Source organism: Sebastes umbrosus, chromosome 4 (genome assembly GCF_015220745.1).
Source record: "Sebastes umbrosus isolate fSebUmb1 chromosome 4, fSebUmb1.pri, whole genome shotgun sequence".
Lineage (NCBI taxonomy): Eukaryota > Metazoa > Chordata > Actinopteri > Perciformes > Sebastidae > Sebastes > Sebastes umbrosus.
Window position 1 is genome coordinate 34,584,927 of NC_051272.1, and position 16,167 is coordinate 34,601,093.

Here is a 16,167-nt window from a genome sequence, read left to right on the forward strand (position 1 = left end):
CCCATCAGGTCCATGTGGTTCTTTCTTCGGAATAAACACAGTTTCTTGCACAATCTCTTCCAGGTCCTGATACTGATGATAATGTGGTGCTGATGTGCCAAAAGATGAAGTATTTTGTTATTAGTGAAACCTAAACTAAAGTATAACTTCAAAAGATGCTCCACGTTCCTCATTTTCACACAGGCGCACGCTGCTCTATTTTCCCTCTAAAATAACACGTAAAACTTTATAAAGAAGACTTTATTATTAAGACTTTTTTTGCTCTTAAACTTATGACTTTATTCTCATAATACTACGACTTTTTTTCTCATAAACTTATGACTTTATTCTCATAATATTACAACTTTATTTCTCGTAATATTACGAGATTTATTATTTCGTAATATTCTCGAAATCTCAGAGTTATTATTTTTCCTCGATGTGACCCTCCGCAGTAAAAGACAATGAACACAATGAAAGAAATACAAAAGCAAGAAATTAAGGCAGTCGATGATGATCATTGAGAAGAAGAAGATGTTTTATTGAGCAGCTGCTCCTTTAGAGGCTCTATGGAGCTGGAACATGCTTGTTAAAGTCACATATCAGATTAGGAAAGAAGAAAAGCGCAGATGTGGGGGGTTTTTTTCTCCCTTTTTAAATCCAATCCCATGTCTCCGAGGGCGACATAGAAAAATCTGATGATATTATTGAATTTCATTATGTGCGTTGTTGTTCGTGACTGTCCATCCTGTCTGCAGGAGGGGGGATGATGACGCGCTGAGCTGACAGCAGCAGGTCCAGCTGGAGGGAATAAAAAGGTGGATGGAGTCCTCATTTCATCCGAACACACACCAAGCAACTTGTGCTGCTCACTTCACAGAAGAAAAAGAAAGAAAGTCACATCAAAGGTAATTACTAACTACTCCTTTTACTTCTTTTGATTCTTTGGGAAAGTTCCACCAGAATGTGCACCATGACGGAGAAAGTTGTGCTGAATGTTCTCTGGTGATATTCATCTTCAGTATTTTCAAATACTTCTCTGTTGATATTCATATTTTCCTTTGGTCTCTTTCTTTAGATGCAGAGGGGCTTTGGGATTTTTTGCGTGTCGCTCATCTTTTGCGCAACTCTGTCTGAGACCATCGGCTTGGTCATTGCGGTGAGTTGTTCACATTCAACATTCAACACAGCTTCATTGTTATCGCTTCAGAATCAGAATCAGAATCTTGTTTATTGCCAGGTGTATCAGGTATACACTAGGAATTTGCTTTGGTTTTGTTGGTGCAAATAAACAGTAAAATAACAATAGAATAGTTAAAAAACGTTAGAATAAAATAAGAATAAAAAAAAAATGAAATTCTACCAATATATAATATACAATATAAGCTATAAACAAAAAATAAACATAATATAAACAGATAGTGCAAATAGGCGTGTTTTGCATTTCCAATCAGGTGACAAATCATTCAGAGGTACAAACGTAGGCTATATTATATATAAAATAACTATGTAAACGAGACACATAGACTATATAAGAATATAGAATATCAATTTAAAAACACCTAATATAAAATAATAAAAAAGATCATATAAAGGTATGACTCTTAAAATGTATAATAATAAATTTGACAAGAGAGGGATAAGAAGAGGTCAATAATGCTGTAGGTTGGTTAGATAGTTGGTTGTACAGTAGGTAAGGTAGTAAAAATAGGTGTGGGAGTGTTTATGTGATATATCCACACAATTAGTATAATGCCAGTACAGTTATCAGCCAGGTGTCAGTCTGTCACATGTTTGGGGCCCACAGAATTCATTTAGACATGCTGGCAGTGTATAGTGGAGCTTTTATTTAGTGATTTGGACCTGGTGGACTCGTGATAAATGGCATGGAATTCGTAATTTGTTCCTATTCTATTTTACCATGACACACCAGAGCTTTTTGGAGTTTGCTTTTATTGAGGTTTACTTGGTGCAAAGATGTCCGAAATAGACAAAAGAATACACCAAAAACCTAAGACAATAAAAGTAGATTAAATCTGAATATCTTTGTCGGGTGGTGTGGTTAATATGGGAGTTGAGTTGATATAAATAATACACACTAAAAAATGGGAAAAACAATGGTAGAGGAGGAGTTTATTTATTACTTTACTAATTCAAATGTATACCGAATATGAACATATTTTATATTGTAAGAGACTTAAGACACACTTGATGAAAGAAAAGACATCAGAAACACATTGAACAGTTGACATGTGTGTCTTTGTCTGTGACCTGATCATCGTGTGTGGACCCTGCAGGCAAAGGAGAAACGTGGCTGGACACTGAACAGTGCTGGCTACCTGTTAGGTCCCCGTAAGTACTGACTGCACACACACACACACACACACACACACACACACATGCACCTCAACACATCTGGAAATGTAGTGTGGGACGACACATTTTAAAAATCATCATGTGCTCTCACAGTAATTACCTGTGCTGTCCAAAACCTTTCTTTGTCATACTGTATGAAAACATATTTTGCAAATTAACAGCATTCCTACCACACCTACTTTGTTAAATTATTAACTTAATCTTGCATTATTTTGGTTAATATTAGGGAATGTTTGGTCCTGGTCTGCAAATTTTGAGACGTTTATTTTCATGTAATTAGAAAAGTTTGGGTCAGACCGTTGTATCGGACATCAGGCCGGTACTAGTGTCCGCTCATATTGGCACGGTGTAGTGTGATTGATTATATATATACTAACCTGCTATGAGAAGAGAATAACCTGGACCACACAATACAGTCTTTAAATGACTGTCCTGGCTGTCAGTAGCAGTAGTAACAGTACAATAACAGAAGATGACCTCTTGAACCAACCAAGTCTCTCTCCCAACTCATCAAATACCGCCGCTTGGTCAGTGGACCTCTGCGTCTGATAGCGACGCACCGAGGCACCATTTAGTTTCTGTATGAGACGCACCAGGCTTTCAACTAACTCCAACATAAACCCATCTGCGTCATTGTTAGACGGTCAGAGCGATGTAGTATAAAGAGCGGGAAAATACTCTTATAGGTTGGGTGGGATTGAAGGTTGGATGAGTCAAACAAACTTTAAAGGCTTTTAAGGATGTTATTCGTGTCCCGTGTGAAACCAAGTGAAAGAGGACCTATTATGCTAATCTTGGTGACATCACCATGTTACGGAAGAAAAGGCGGGACTTCAATCAAGGCGTTTCAGGCAGTTCAGGAGCAGCGTTTCTGTGGGGGAGAGTAACTCCCTTTGGCCTGGACTTTGGGCTTTATAACTTTGCAGACCTTTTACATGTACAAAAAAATATATATCAGAGTATCACACTAAAGGAAAGCGAATAAAGCACAATAGCATAATAGATCGCCTTTAACAGTGACCTGTTTAGCGTAGTTCTGCTTCGTAACTTCTGTACTTTACTAACGGCAGTTACATAACAAGCGTAAGAATTTTACGTAAGAAACAAACTTATTTTAACCCAAACCACGATCTTTTGGAAGTTTATTTTGAAAAGACACTATCAATCAATCAATCAATCAATCAATCAATCAATGAAAGTTTATTCATATAGCATCTTTCAAACAAGTCAAATGCAAGTGCTGTACAGACGATTGACGAAAATGTAAAATGTTAAAAATGGATTTAGAGACTTATGCACACCAAAACAACCAATATAAAAGTTCATTGAATAAGAAAGCAATACAAGATGGGTAAAATACAAGTAAATAAAAATAACAATAAAAAAAAATTGTGATACTACAGAAAATAAGCAGATTGTATTAAACTAATAACATTTTATTAAAATGAAATAGAATAAAAGAGATAATAATGATCAGCAATAAAATGTTGATTAAACAAAATAGAGTAAAATAAACACTATAATGATGATGATAAATAAAATAAGTATAAAGTTAAGTATAAAATTATAAAACACTACATAAAAGCCAGACTAAATAGATGGGTTTTTACTGCGCATGTAACAAGCGGAAACTGACACACCGTCCCTTACATGTCCAAAACTGACGCTAGAGCGTCAGAGTTTGAAGTGTATAGGGCCACTGAGCAAGCAGCGGTATCTAATGAGATGAGAGTGAGAATGGGTTGCTTGAACAGTGTTTGTATTAAATTACACTTCCAGAACGGTTGAAATGTGAACATTTTAACTATATGTTCTAGCTAAAAAGTAACCCCCATCACCTGATTTTCAACATTCACATCCATGCCTGTGCTGCTGTTAGACTGTAATCTTTCTATCTCTGCGTCATTCTGCCTCTGTGTGCTTAGACGGCATCTGGTTTGTCTTGTTGCGTCTTTAAGATTTGTGCCAACACAAAAGCATCACAGGACTTAAAACCCAGGCCGTGGTCAAGAGTCAGTAGCTAATTTACCATAAAGCACCTAAAACCAAACCCGTTTATGTCCACTAAATTAGTGGATGGAAGAAGATTTTTCAAGAAAATTTTACCACAATTTAGGAATAAAATAATCTTTACTAACGGCTGAGCCAAGAGAAGAGCCAGGAGGGATGCATTCTCCTTTTAAAAAAGAGAAACATATAAAATAAAGGGAGCTTGGAAGGCTGAGAAAACCTGTGTTTTCAGACTGAAAAACATAGAAATTGTATAAAAGAGAGGCCAGTTTGTTGGGTAATATTACCTTTAGCAGAGTCAAAGTTGCAGCAGATCACGCAGGAGAGGAAGAATGTGAAGCCCACACACATTTGGACAACAGACCCTTTTCACGCAGACAGCTTGTTTTATCAAAGCGGTAAAAGCAGAGGTGGAATTAATACCATTAATGACACTCTCTGTAAGTTTAAAACTGCATTAGTTGATATTTTCTGGCTCACTTTGCTTTGCAGCATGAACAAGTTGAAAACACCAAAATGTACATATTATCACTTCATGAAGCCGATATGGTGAATGTGTTTCCAAACTGTTGCCTATTTACACATCCAGCACACACAGAGCAATACGGGCATCCATTTTGAAGTCATGTTTGTTTCCACCTGATGAATGCAATGAATCCAATATTCATTCTCTCTGTTCCGTCCGTACAAAGTATAAAAATGACATGTTTACAGATTAAACAAATGAGATATAACGTGTTAATCGGTGAGCTTTAGAGGTGCTGCTTGGTGGATTGGACAGAGCCAGGCTAGCTGTTTCCAGTCTCTATGCTAAGCTAAGCTAACGGACTGCTGGCTGTAGCTTCATATTTAATGGACAGTTAAGAGGGAGGTATCGATCTGCTCATCTAACTCTCAGCAAGAAAGTGAATGAGTCTATTTCCCAAAATGACAAACTCTGTTTTGATATAAATTAGGGATGCAGCGATACTGATACCAGTAGCAGGTCCGATACTGTGCTCATGTACTCGTACTCGTACTCGCAAAATCTTTACAGCAGCGCGACCTCTCGTTACTATCTTTCGGGTCCTCGCGCTCCACCTCCCCGACGGTGTGGGCGAGACGAGCCGGTAGTGCGCCCGACCCCGCTGGGCCGGGATTCCACCTCAGCCGGCGCACGCCAGCTCTGACTTTCATTGCGCCGCGGGGTTTTGCTTGCACCCTCTGACTCGCGCGTGCGTTAGACTCCTTGGTCCGTGTTTCAAGACGGGTCGGGTGGGTTGCCGACATCGCCACAGACCTCTGGCGCCTTTTACATGGGCCGCGGCACAACGCGGTTGGGGCGCACTGAGGACAGTCCGCCCCGGTCGACAGTTGCACCGGGAGCAGGGAGCCCTGTCACAGTGCGGCGAGATCCGGGCGGAGAGCGCTGTAAAGCTTCGACCGCGAGCCACCTTCACCCCGGCCTTTCCAAGCCAACCTAGAGCCGGTCGCGGCGCACCGCCTCGTATGCGGGACTCCCCAGCCTGCCATGTGTCGCTCACGCCCTCCAGCTGGCTGTTAACGAGGGTGATTTGGCACTGAGTATCGGTACTCGGTATCGGCGAGTACCCAAATGTAAGTACTTGTACTTGTACTCGGTCGGAAAAAAAGTTGTATCGATGCATCCCTAGTATAAATATATTGATTAGTGTAGCTTTAACCAAAAATGAGGGTGGATAAGAGTTTTTGTTCCAGACCCTCAGTAAAGCTGTTTATTGTTAAATAATTACCTTACGTGAACCAAATACATAATAATCATCTAATGTCTTTGAAATGCTCGCTGGGTTTTTTATTGACCCCTGAGCTCACCTGTATTGTTTGAACATGCTGCGTATGTAATAACAGAAAAGGTCGAGCTCATCTTCTGTGAATCAATGCTGCTCTGTTTCTTTGTCCTTGTCCACTGTCTCCACTGTGTCAACTAATTAGGTCTAATTTGAAGATAGCCTCATTACTGTGAACATTGGGTATCCAGATGCACGTGTGTGTGTGTGTGTGTGTGTGTGTGTGTGTGAGTGTTCTTACCAATTTGTGGGGTCCAAATCAGTCCACAAAAGGAATGTTGTCCCTTTGTGCGTGCATGTGAGTGTGTGTGTGTGTGTGAGAAGCCCAGGTAAAGGTTCCTCCTGCCTCATCCTGTGTTTCAGGTCGTATTGATCACCTAATTCAGATAAAGGATTCTCCCAGTGCCAGAGGCAGAGACGAGCTGGTCACTCAATGTAAGATAGAAGCTATACGGCCGCTGCAGGGCCTTGGTGTCAGGCCAGGAATTGTTCTGTCCAAACATCCCCACCTCTTAGCTGCTTCTGTCACTCATCAGGGGGAGGACGGCTGTCATCCCACTGGCTGTCTGTGCTTGTGCATCCACACATTGCCTTTTCTCTCTGTGCTATGAGCAAAAGACATTCATGTTGATCTCCCATGAGTGTCTGTCGGGTAGGGAAAGGTGTAGCGCGGTAGGACTACACTGCATTTATGAAACACGGAACAGGAAAACCTCTCTCTGCAATAACAAAAATGTAATTTCAGTTCAGGTATAAAAATAATAAAGTAAGATAAAATAAAAATAAGTCGTAACTTCTCAATTTCAACATTTTTACACACCACAAAAATTAAAACCCTCCCAACCTCCAGCCTGTCAGTCTGTCACCAGGGCATATTGCCCAAATATATGAACTAATACTTGCTAGCTGAGGTGATTCTATTATAATATAATTATAATGATGGATTTTATTTTAAATGAAACTGCCAGTGAAGGTGACTTTGCAGCCATTTTGCCACAGATTGTTGAAACGCCTGTAGTTCTTTTTGTAGCAGGTTTTGTCACTTTACAGAAATTCTGATAATTCTGGCAAACGTGAACGTTTTTTTGGCCATCGGGTTGCGTACGTTACGTTACGTACTGTATGATATGGCATCAACAGGCCCACGGTGTAAATCAGATCTTGCAGTGTTTTGAAAATGCCTAAACAAAAAAAAAACTGACCAAGACGCTATTTAAAACAACTCCTATTAAAGGCGTTTTTATATTAGGTATGACTGATCCGTACCGTACCTGAGTACGATTGCCCCCCCCTCTCCGCTCCGCGTAAAACTCTTCATTCAAACTGGACAGAAACACAATAAAACTCACCAAAACGGTCGTCGTTAGTCTTTCCAACAATCACAAACTCTGGTTTGGGTGAAATAAACTCTTATTTCACTGAGGTTGATGTGAAAATATGCCGACTGTACACGTTGCCCCCCCCCCCCCCCCCCGTCTCTCTCTCTCTCTCTCTCTCTTTGCCTGCTGAGCAGCTGAGCGTCAGTCGTCATCATTAAATCAGCTTAATAAAATGCAAACATCGCCCGACCCCATCGCCTACTATTGTTTATATTTTAAGGAACCTCTCGCCTGCCTTCCTGCTTTATCACCCACGGCCGTGCAGTTCAGAGGATGAGATACAGATATAGATATGAAACAGTTTTATATGTATACAGATTTCGGAGGACACCGGCGGTGTTGAATAAAGCCTGCCATTTCACAACTACTCGCTCACTGCTAAAGTTACTTGTGTTAAATAGCGGCCCACTTCTGTGTTTCCGTACAGTTGGCTTTCACACCTGATGCGAACCGTACCCAAGTACACATGAGCAGAGTCCACTTGAAAAGGAGTACGGTACGGAGCCTTCACACTAATCAAATGAATTGGACTATGGGGACTAAGTGTACTCAGATCCGGGCTCGAGTCCCTGATGTGAAAACCTCCCTGAGTTTCTACTTTGTGTGTCCAGTACAGAGATACTGTCATATCCTCGCTTAGTTTAACTGCATTATTAGTAAAAGAAATATGCCTTCCACCAGTTTTGCCGTCTTATGATATTATATCATGTTAGCTAGTCATTTACTAACATAAACCTTCATGTCATGATTTTACATTTCTTTTTCTTTTTAATTTAAGGCCTCTTACAGTAGGCTACACTCCACATACATGTATTTTTTACCTGCCCTCACTAATGTGTGGTATGTTCATCAGCTTCTGTTTGTTCATTTTAATGTTAGAAACCACTTATCTAGGAAGTTAAGACAACTTAATACTGGATTTAGCTTTTTCAAAATGGCTACCAAATAATACAAATTCTTCACCACTACACAGAAACAGACTTGGAATGCAAAATGGGGAGCATTTTCTCCATGGAAGAGTTTAAAGCTGCAGTAGGCAGTATATTTTTGACATCATTGGGCAAAAATTCCATAATAACTTTTCAGCATATTGTAAATCAAGTGTTCTGAGAGATAACTAGACTTCTGCTCCTCCTCATGGCTCTGTTTTCAGGCTTTAAAAAATCTCACAAACTTTCTCATTTTACAGCTAAACCGTACACTACAAGATGATTCTGAAAACATTTGAGGAGAGAAATAGGCATTAACGTAACAGAATATTGATTCATATTTGATCAGCGCTGCCTAGTTTGACCGTTTGGTCGGAGTTTGCGAGTGATTGACAGCCGGCTCTCATAGACAGCAGCTGGACGGCAGATCCCAGGTCAACTCTGACCTGACGATTTTTAGCAATACAGCCGCGTGTGCCGCTTATAATACAAACTGTTCACGGATAAATAACAAGCTATCTCGGCATTTAAAATGTTTTAGAAAAAGATTCAAAACGTGTCATAGTCAACCAGACGCAGAAATCGCCGGATATCAGTCATTTTTACTACAAGGTGGAAACCGTCAAAGGGCAAACAGTATTATTGTGTAATTAAAAGGCCCAGCCAACAATACTTCGGCCTATCCAAAATTGAAATCGTGGTGCCGTGCCTGTTTCACCGTCTTGTTTTGCCTGTGACTCACACAACTCTACGCAGTGTGTACATTCCGTGGCACGCCCGCTCCGCCTTCAGTGTAGCCAAACTGTTATTAAAAGCCGACAGTCGATTGCTCATTACTTGAAATTTTGTTGTAAAGATGTGCATGCATCATCCTTTTCTCATTGTCTCGGAGGATTTTACCAATTATTTGCTTGAAACATTATTTTGGATAAATACATGGACAAATGTGTATTTGACAGTGTCACTAATATGCGGGATAAGGGCCTGGAGTAGATGACCATATAAATAAATCTGGCACGAACTGACATAAGCTTGTAGCCAAAGTAGAAAAACCGACATTGTAATTATGACAGAAAATAAGGAAAAGCAGAGTAGGTCCCCTTTAAATGTAAAGACCAAAACAAAACCATTAAAATACATCATTTCCCTCCTTGTGGTCACTCCAATGTCATATATTTTAATTGGACTTTAGTTCAACACACACACACACACAAGCAGTGCAGGGAGTAGCAGCTCAAGCACTACTTTGGCTAATGAGGAAGGCCCGAGGATGAGTCAAACACTTCCAGCCACTTAACGTCCCTCCTCTTCAATCACATCATCATGGCCACTCATAATGTAAAGTTGTGTGCCGAGTATGTGAACTTTAAATGTGATAAAGACACATACTTGAAAAAGACTGGTGAGTAATGCTGCAAAGTCAAAGGAAACAGATATTTTCTGTAGTTTTATTGAATATTCATTTTCATTAACTTCATCCTCAGCAAACAGACAAATAGGCCTACTTACTCCTTATTTGTTCTTGCTTCAGAACAGTAGGAAGTGTTTGTAAGTGACCGTCTTTAGAGCTCGCTGGGTATATTTCTCAGAAAAACAGATAATTAACTCTGTGATCCGAACATAATGGTAATGCTAAATGAGACACTGTAGTTGTAAAAGCAGTTAGCCTTCAAGCAATGTCTTGACCAACTCCTCTGGATGCAGTGGTTCTGTGCTCATAGAGGGGTTGCCAGGGTCCAGCACTGTCCTAACTCGTAACAAAACCAAAAAAATTACTCTGAGGCGTATTTGGTGTCTATCATGCTAGCTGAGGACATACATACATGTAAACATGACTTTTTTGGAGTTTCTTGCTAGCATATTTTTCCCTTTTCACGGGGCAAGGCTATAGTGCTAAACTAACTGTCTCATCCACAGTGTCAGAGTCGGTTTTACGAGATGTGAAAACGCTAGTCCTCCCACATCTGAATGTGGGTAGTATGTTTAAGCTGCGGCGGTGCTGGCTGGGGGTGCCGAAACAAACGCAGCGAAAAGTTGAAACGGAACAAACTTTTGGAGAAACGCAACCCAACGTCATGCTGCGGTGGTCTGTGTGGATGCCACACGCGTGAGAGACGCAGCAGTTTAGCGAAAAAACGCAGCGAAAAGTTGAAACAGAATAAACTTTTGGAGAAACGCAACCTAACGTCATGCTGCGGTGGCCTGTGTGGACACCACACACGTGAGAGACGCAGCAGTTTAGCGAGGCAGCTGTCACACGCTGCTCTCGTATAGGCAGTGTGGCCCGGGCGTCAAAGACATCTCGCTATGACCTGTAGGCCCGTAGGAATACACCGAGAGCTAATGAAGCACATACTACCACCATAGCTCAGCAAATTACTTTGCTTGTCCATTATTTTTTTCATTTTGTCATCATTCTTATTCCAGTGCATTTCTATGCAATGTGTGTTAAAACTGCAGTCCATCCCATTATAGATGTGTGCTTGTTTTATTTCTTCTGTTGGTCAAATCTCTGTTTTACTGCAATTCCATGAGCCAAGCCCTGCAGGTGGTCCGTAACAGTTTGGAAATTGAAACCAAACAATTACAAACCCAATACCATGCTGAAATAACAAAGTGCAAAACAATGTCCTTTAAATCTTCTTAGGAGAATTAGGTAGAGGGTGTCTGTACTGTGTATGTATGTGTGTCTAATGTATGTTGCTACTGAAACAGTGGGATATTTAGGAAGTGTGTGTGTGTTTTCAGTTGTTATTATGTTAATGTATAGCACACAACAGTTCAAGCTTGATAAAGTCAAATCATTTGTCTTTTGTCGAAGGATATTACCAGTTCAAGCAAATACAAAAGAATTTCATTCACAGTTAAAATACAGAGAAACCTACTGTAGAGCAGCTGTAAAAACAGCTTGAACTAAATCACTGTAATACTTTTATCAAGTTGCTGACCCATCTGCTGTTTGTATGACTGTGTCGATTGTGATCACTCCTCATTGTCCAGATGGAATAGATGGACACAGGACACTAGGGGACAAGCCGGGTCTGGCTGGCAAGAGGGACATGGGCCAGGAGGAGGACTTCAGAACAGGTCTGTCTGTCTGTCTCTCTCTCACACACACACACACACACACACACACACACACACACACACACAAAGAAAAAGGATCTACTTTGAAGATAAACTTTTTGATTTTCTTGTGCAACCCCTTAGTGACACCCTAGCAACCTTAGCAATGATGGCAAGCCATCTTCATAAGCTTTCATGTTTCATTCTGCTTAAAGTTATAGTTCCCTGGACTTTCCCAGAACGCTGGTTTACTTTATATCATTTACTACGTTTCCATATACACTAATTATTCTGAATTTGAAACGGGTCATGTATCCAGCATATCGATGGTGTCGTGCGGAAAACTTGTATGTCCAAAACCGTTACTTTTCAGGAAAGGAAAAAAAACAAAACCTGTGTTTTTAAAATAATTGAACACTGCGTTGTCAAAGTTGGTATCGTGTAAACTGGATTTGAACTGAGCAGTGATGTTCGGGCGATGGGTGCTGTAAAGCTCACGGTCTGAGCCGCGAGCCACATTTACCCCGGGCCTTTCCAAGCCGACTTAGAGCTCTTTTTAATGCTTTTCATTGGTTAAATATTTGTAAAACACACAGACAGACATAAAGGGTGACCTATAGCATTGATTTATGACAAAAAAAACATTAAAATGGCGAAAAATGGAGATACAAGGTTTCCGCCCGACAGAGACGATATTCTATTTGGGTATTCCAAATTAGGCCTTATTCCAAATGTATCATTCTACGATTAGGACATGTGGGATATGCCGATAAACAGGTTTGGGAGCATTGTTTGGACACAATACAGCACATCCGCGTCTCAATTGGGGTTTTTACCGCAGTTTGCGGAGCAACATGACTGCAGTTGGAAAAGGAGGGAAATTTAAGTTATTTAAAGGGTATAGCCATAGGGCGTACATCATGGTGGTGATTTACGTTAATAGGAGCATGCACGGCTGCATAAACGGGAATATTTATTTTCATTAGCCATGTAAACAGCTTAGTAGGAATATTGTCTTTTTCAGAATAAAGGCAAAAAACTGAATATTTTTGTGCATGTAAAAGTGTTTGGTTCAGTTTTTCTCTGTAATTCTCATTTCTGTCATGTTGAATCATTTTTAAAGGATGCATTAAGATTCCTTCTTGTGTCAAGATATCTTGGTATCTGGTGATAATTATTTTCCCATATGTTGTTGTTACCTGAGCTCCTGTCGAACCTTACAGCGTATACTATGAACTTCAGACGACATGATAGCTGGCTGCATTTTGTTGCTTTGCCTCCGCAGGTTCCCTGAGAATAGCAGATGGAGATATCATCCACACTGTCATTGACTTCCTGTCGTACCTAAAGCTCAAAGGTATTCTCATCATTTCTGTTTTAACTAACCTCAACGTGAGGATTGTTGTCAGAAGTCTGTGGGACTGTTCAAGACCAAAGAGTTTGCTGCCGAAAGCTACAGTATGTTGATGCAAAATCAAACTCTAAAAACAGACAACAAGCAGAGATGGATGTTGTGGAAATAATTAATAATTAATTAAATAGGATATTTAGAAGGGGACTTTTTTTTTTTACACTTTCAACTGCATTTACCACACAGACTAACCCCACTACCACATAACAAAACAAACTAAACACCCAATTCACTATCAGGTTTAGAGTTATTAATAGTGTCAATTGCTATAATCAATATGTTTAAATTATATTAAATATGCAAAAATACCCAGCCCAGTCGCCGAGAATCTTTTTTTTTTTTTGCCGTTGTACGTTTCAGCAAACTACAGATACGTTGAATGTCGACGTTTTTGCATTCGGTCTGATTAAGTGACGTAGTATATGGAGCAACTGTTATTGAAAGTTGCGTGGTATTATAATAATAAGTATTAGCGAGAGAGTCCATTAAACCCAGGAGACCGCCGTTCGTGTTTTCAGAAGTAAATGTCGACTTTGTGCTTTTTTTCTATCCTTAACCAAGTGGTGTTGTTGCCTAAACCTAAATACAGGCATATTCAGGCAGACAGTATGAGGGAAATACAAGTTTTTTTGAACATTACAGCATCTAAACATGTTCTAGTAGAAACATAAAATACAAGTATGAACCTGAAAATGAGCACGATATGGGACCTTTAATGATTTCACAATGATCAAATAAATATATATTGTCATATTTGGAAGATATCGATGGGTTTGGAAGTAAAGAATTGCTTTGATGATTTTGATTGGTTGTACTGACAAACCTCTTGTCTGACACGTAGTTTATAGTAATGTTTCTGAACACTAACAAATCCATGTGTGTGTGTGTGTGTGTGTGTGTGTGTTACAGATATGGGAGCGTTGGACAGCCTGTCTTCCTCTGTGACATCAGACGAACTGGCCAATCCATAACGTGTCTGCCTCTCTGCAGCTCATCTCCATCTCCCCAAGTCTATGTTTCTGCTGTGTGGGCTCCCACTGCCCTAACTGTCACCTTCCTGTAGCTCCATTCACATTCTGATTAGTCCTGGTACCAGAGAGCTGATACCTTAACTCTTGATTGATTGCCCCCCCCCCCAAATACAAATATCAGATATTTCTGCTCCTGTGTAAATAAAACTTTATATTCACTGAAGGTCAGTGAGTGTCTGCTGACTGTAGGTTGATCTAGGTAATAGGGACCTCTGTTCACAACCCAACGCTGTATTATCATCTTAAAATACCATCATCTGATGTATGAGAATGGAGTGAGATAAATAAACAAATGGCACTGGACTCAATGGGCAACTTGAATTTCTTTCTTTCCATCAGTCACAGTCAAATGTTATGAATAAATGAAAAATACTATGTCTCTCAGTCCCTCTGCAGGGCTGCACGATATATCGTTTCAGCATCGACATTGCGATGTGCGAATGTGCTATAGTCGCATTGCAGGACGTGTGATGTCAAGTAAGGCAAATTAATTCAAACATGTCATGCTACAACTTCTTTGCTGCTTGATACTAAAGGAAAACTCGCGCAGTTTTCATTTTCCATGACTAATCAGTGTGTCTGATGTAAACGTACGAAATAAAGGACCAGTGTGTAACCCAGGGAGATCTATTGGCAGAAATGGAATATCATTTTTAATAAGTATGTTTTCTTTAGTATATAATCACCTGCAAATAAGAATCATTGTGTTTTCGTTACCTTAGAATGAGCCATATTGAGCAGATCCCCATGTTTCACCATGTTTCTACAGTGGCTCAGAATGGACAAACCTAGTCAACACCATTTTATTCTGATCTTTTCTTTCATTTTATTCATATATTTTTTTCTGTCTATATTAAAGAGTTTACAGCTTACTGCCAGTTGTTTTTTAATTTGTTATTTTATCCGACAGTATGTAAAGCGTCCTTGAGAACTTTGAAAAGCGCAGTATACTATAAATCTGATATATTTTTATTATTTACAATACTTAGTTTTTGCACACACTCTTTCACCCTCCCTCTCTATCATTTCCCCTCCCTTAAAGGTCCCATATTGTAAAAAGTGAGAGTCTTTTATATTATAAAGCAGGTTTAAGTGCTTTATAAATACTGTGAAAGAATCGAAGCGCTCAATATACAGAGAAACACACACAGCCCGTATTCAGAAATTGTGCGTTTGAAACAAGCCGTTAGGATTTCTGTCCATTTGTGATGTCACAACTATACAATATTTAGACCATTACATGGTTATAAACGTAAACATTCTAAATGTGTCCCAGTTTATTCCTGGTTGCAGTGTATGTTAATAACATCCGCTGACAAGAAGTGAACATGGACCTAAACTGTTGCCAGGCAACGCAATTCCGTTGCAATTCCGTTGAAATGCACTAAAACGGATCATTTCAGACAGAGGGTAAATACAGGTATATTCGAGCAGACAGTGTGAGGAAAGGGGAGGAAGGAGGGAAGGAGGCTAAAAAACGTTCCAAAGTTAGGCAAAATTTTGGCGACAAAAAACTGGCATGGCCATTTTCAAAGGGATCCCTTGACCTTCATGTGAATGAAAATGGGTTCTAAGGGTACCCACGACTCTCCCCTTTACAGTCATGCCCACTTTATGATATTCACATGCCATTTCGGGGAAAACCCACACAGTTTTTGATAAATTTTGTGTTTTGTGTACTGTAAATCCTCAGAAAAAACGATAGTTAGGATTATCAACCCCTTCAATGCATACTCTATGTATTATTAATTACCTTTGTATGATATATGATATGATTTTTTTTATTTCATTTTGTTTTTTAGAGGGTGACCAGCGCCCCCCAGAAGGTGGTACCCTAGGCACCCGCCTATAAGGCCTATATGCCTTAAACCAGCCGTGCCCCGAGGTGCACGGACCGTGGTGGAGGCCTTGCTGTTGCCTACAGCAACCATTTAACTGTAAACAAATCACTATTGACAACTTTCAGAGTTTTGAGATCAAAACGTTGTCCGCTGTATCTCAATTTACAGCCCCCCCGAAACCAAACAACACCTTTTTATCTGAATTTTCTGAATTTCTTTCTTCCATTGTCCTCAATCATGATATCATTTTTATTATAGGGGATTCTAATATCCATGTTGATGACCCGTCAAACCATTATGCCACTGAATTACTAAACATTACTGATTCTTTCAACCTGGT

General features: G+C 39.9%; 1 protein-coding gene across 2 annotated transcripts; it reads left to right on the plus strand.

The window, feature by feature from the left end:
- Positions 1-650: 650 nt before the first annotated feature.
- Positions 651-14,294, plus strand: gal (galanin/GMAP prepropeptide). 2 transcript variants are annotated; one of them, XM_037766084.1, is made up of 7 exons: positions 651-887; positions 1,058-1,138; positions 2,277-2,331; positions 6,534-6,605; positions 11,479-11,565; positions 12,830-12,901; positions 13,865-14,294. In XM_037766084.1, the coding sequence occupies exons 2-7, from the start codon at positions 1,058-1,060 to the stop codon at positions 13,924-13,926; spliced, it is 429 nt and encodes a 142-aa protein (XP_037622012.1). In that variant the 5' UTR covers positions 651-887; the 3' UTR covers positions 13,927-14,294. The 2 variants fall into 2 exon arrangements, with proteins under 2 accessions (XP_037622012.1, XP_037622014.1); XM_037766086.1 differs by lacking the exon at positions 6,534-6,605 and having other exon boundaries at positions 731-887.
- Positions 14,295-16,167: the final 1,873 nt, after the last annotated feature.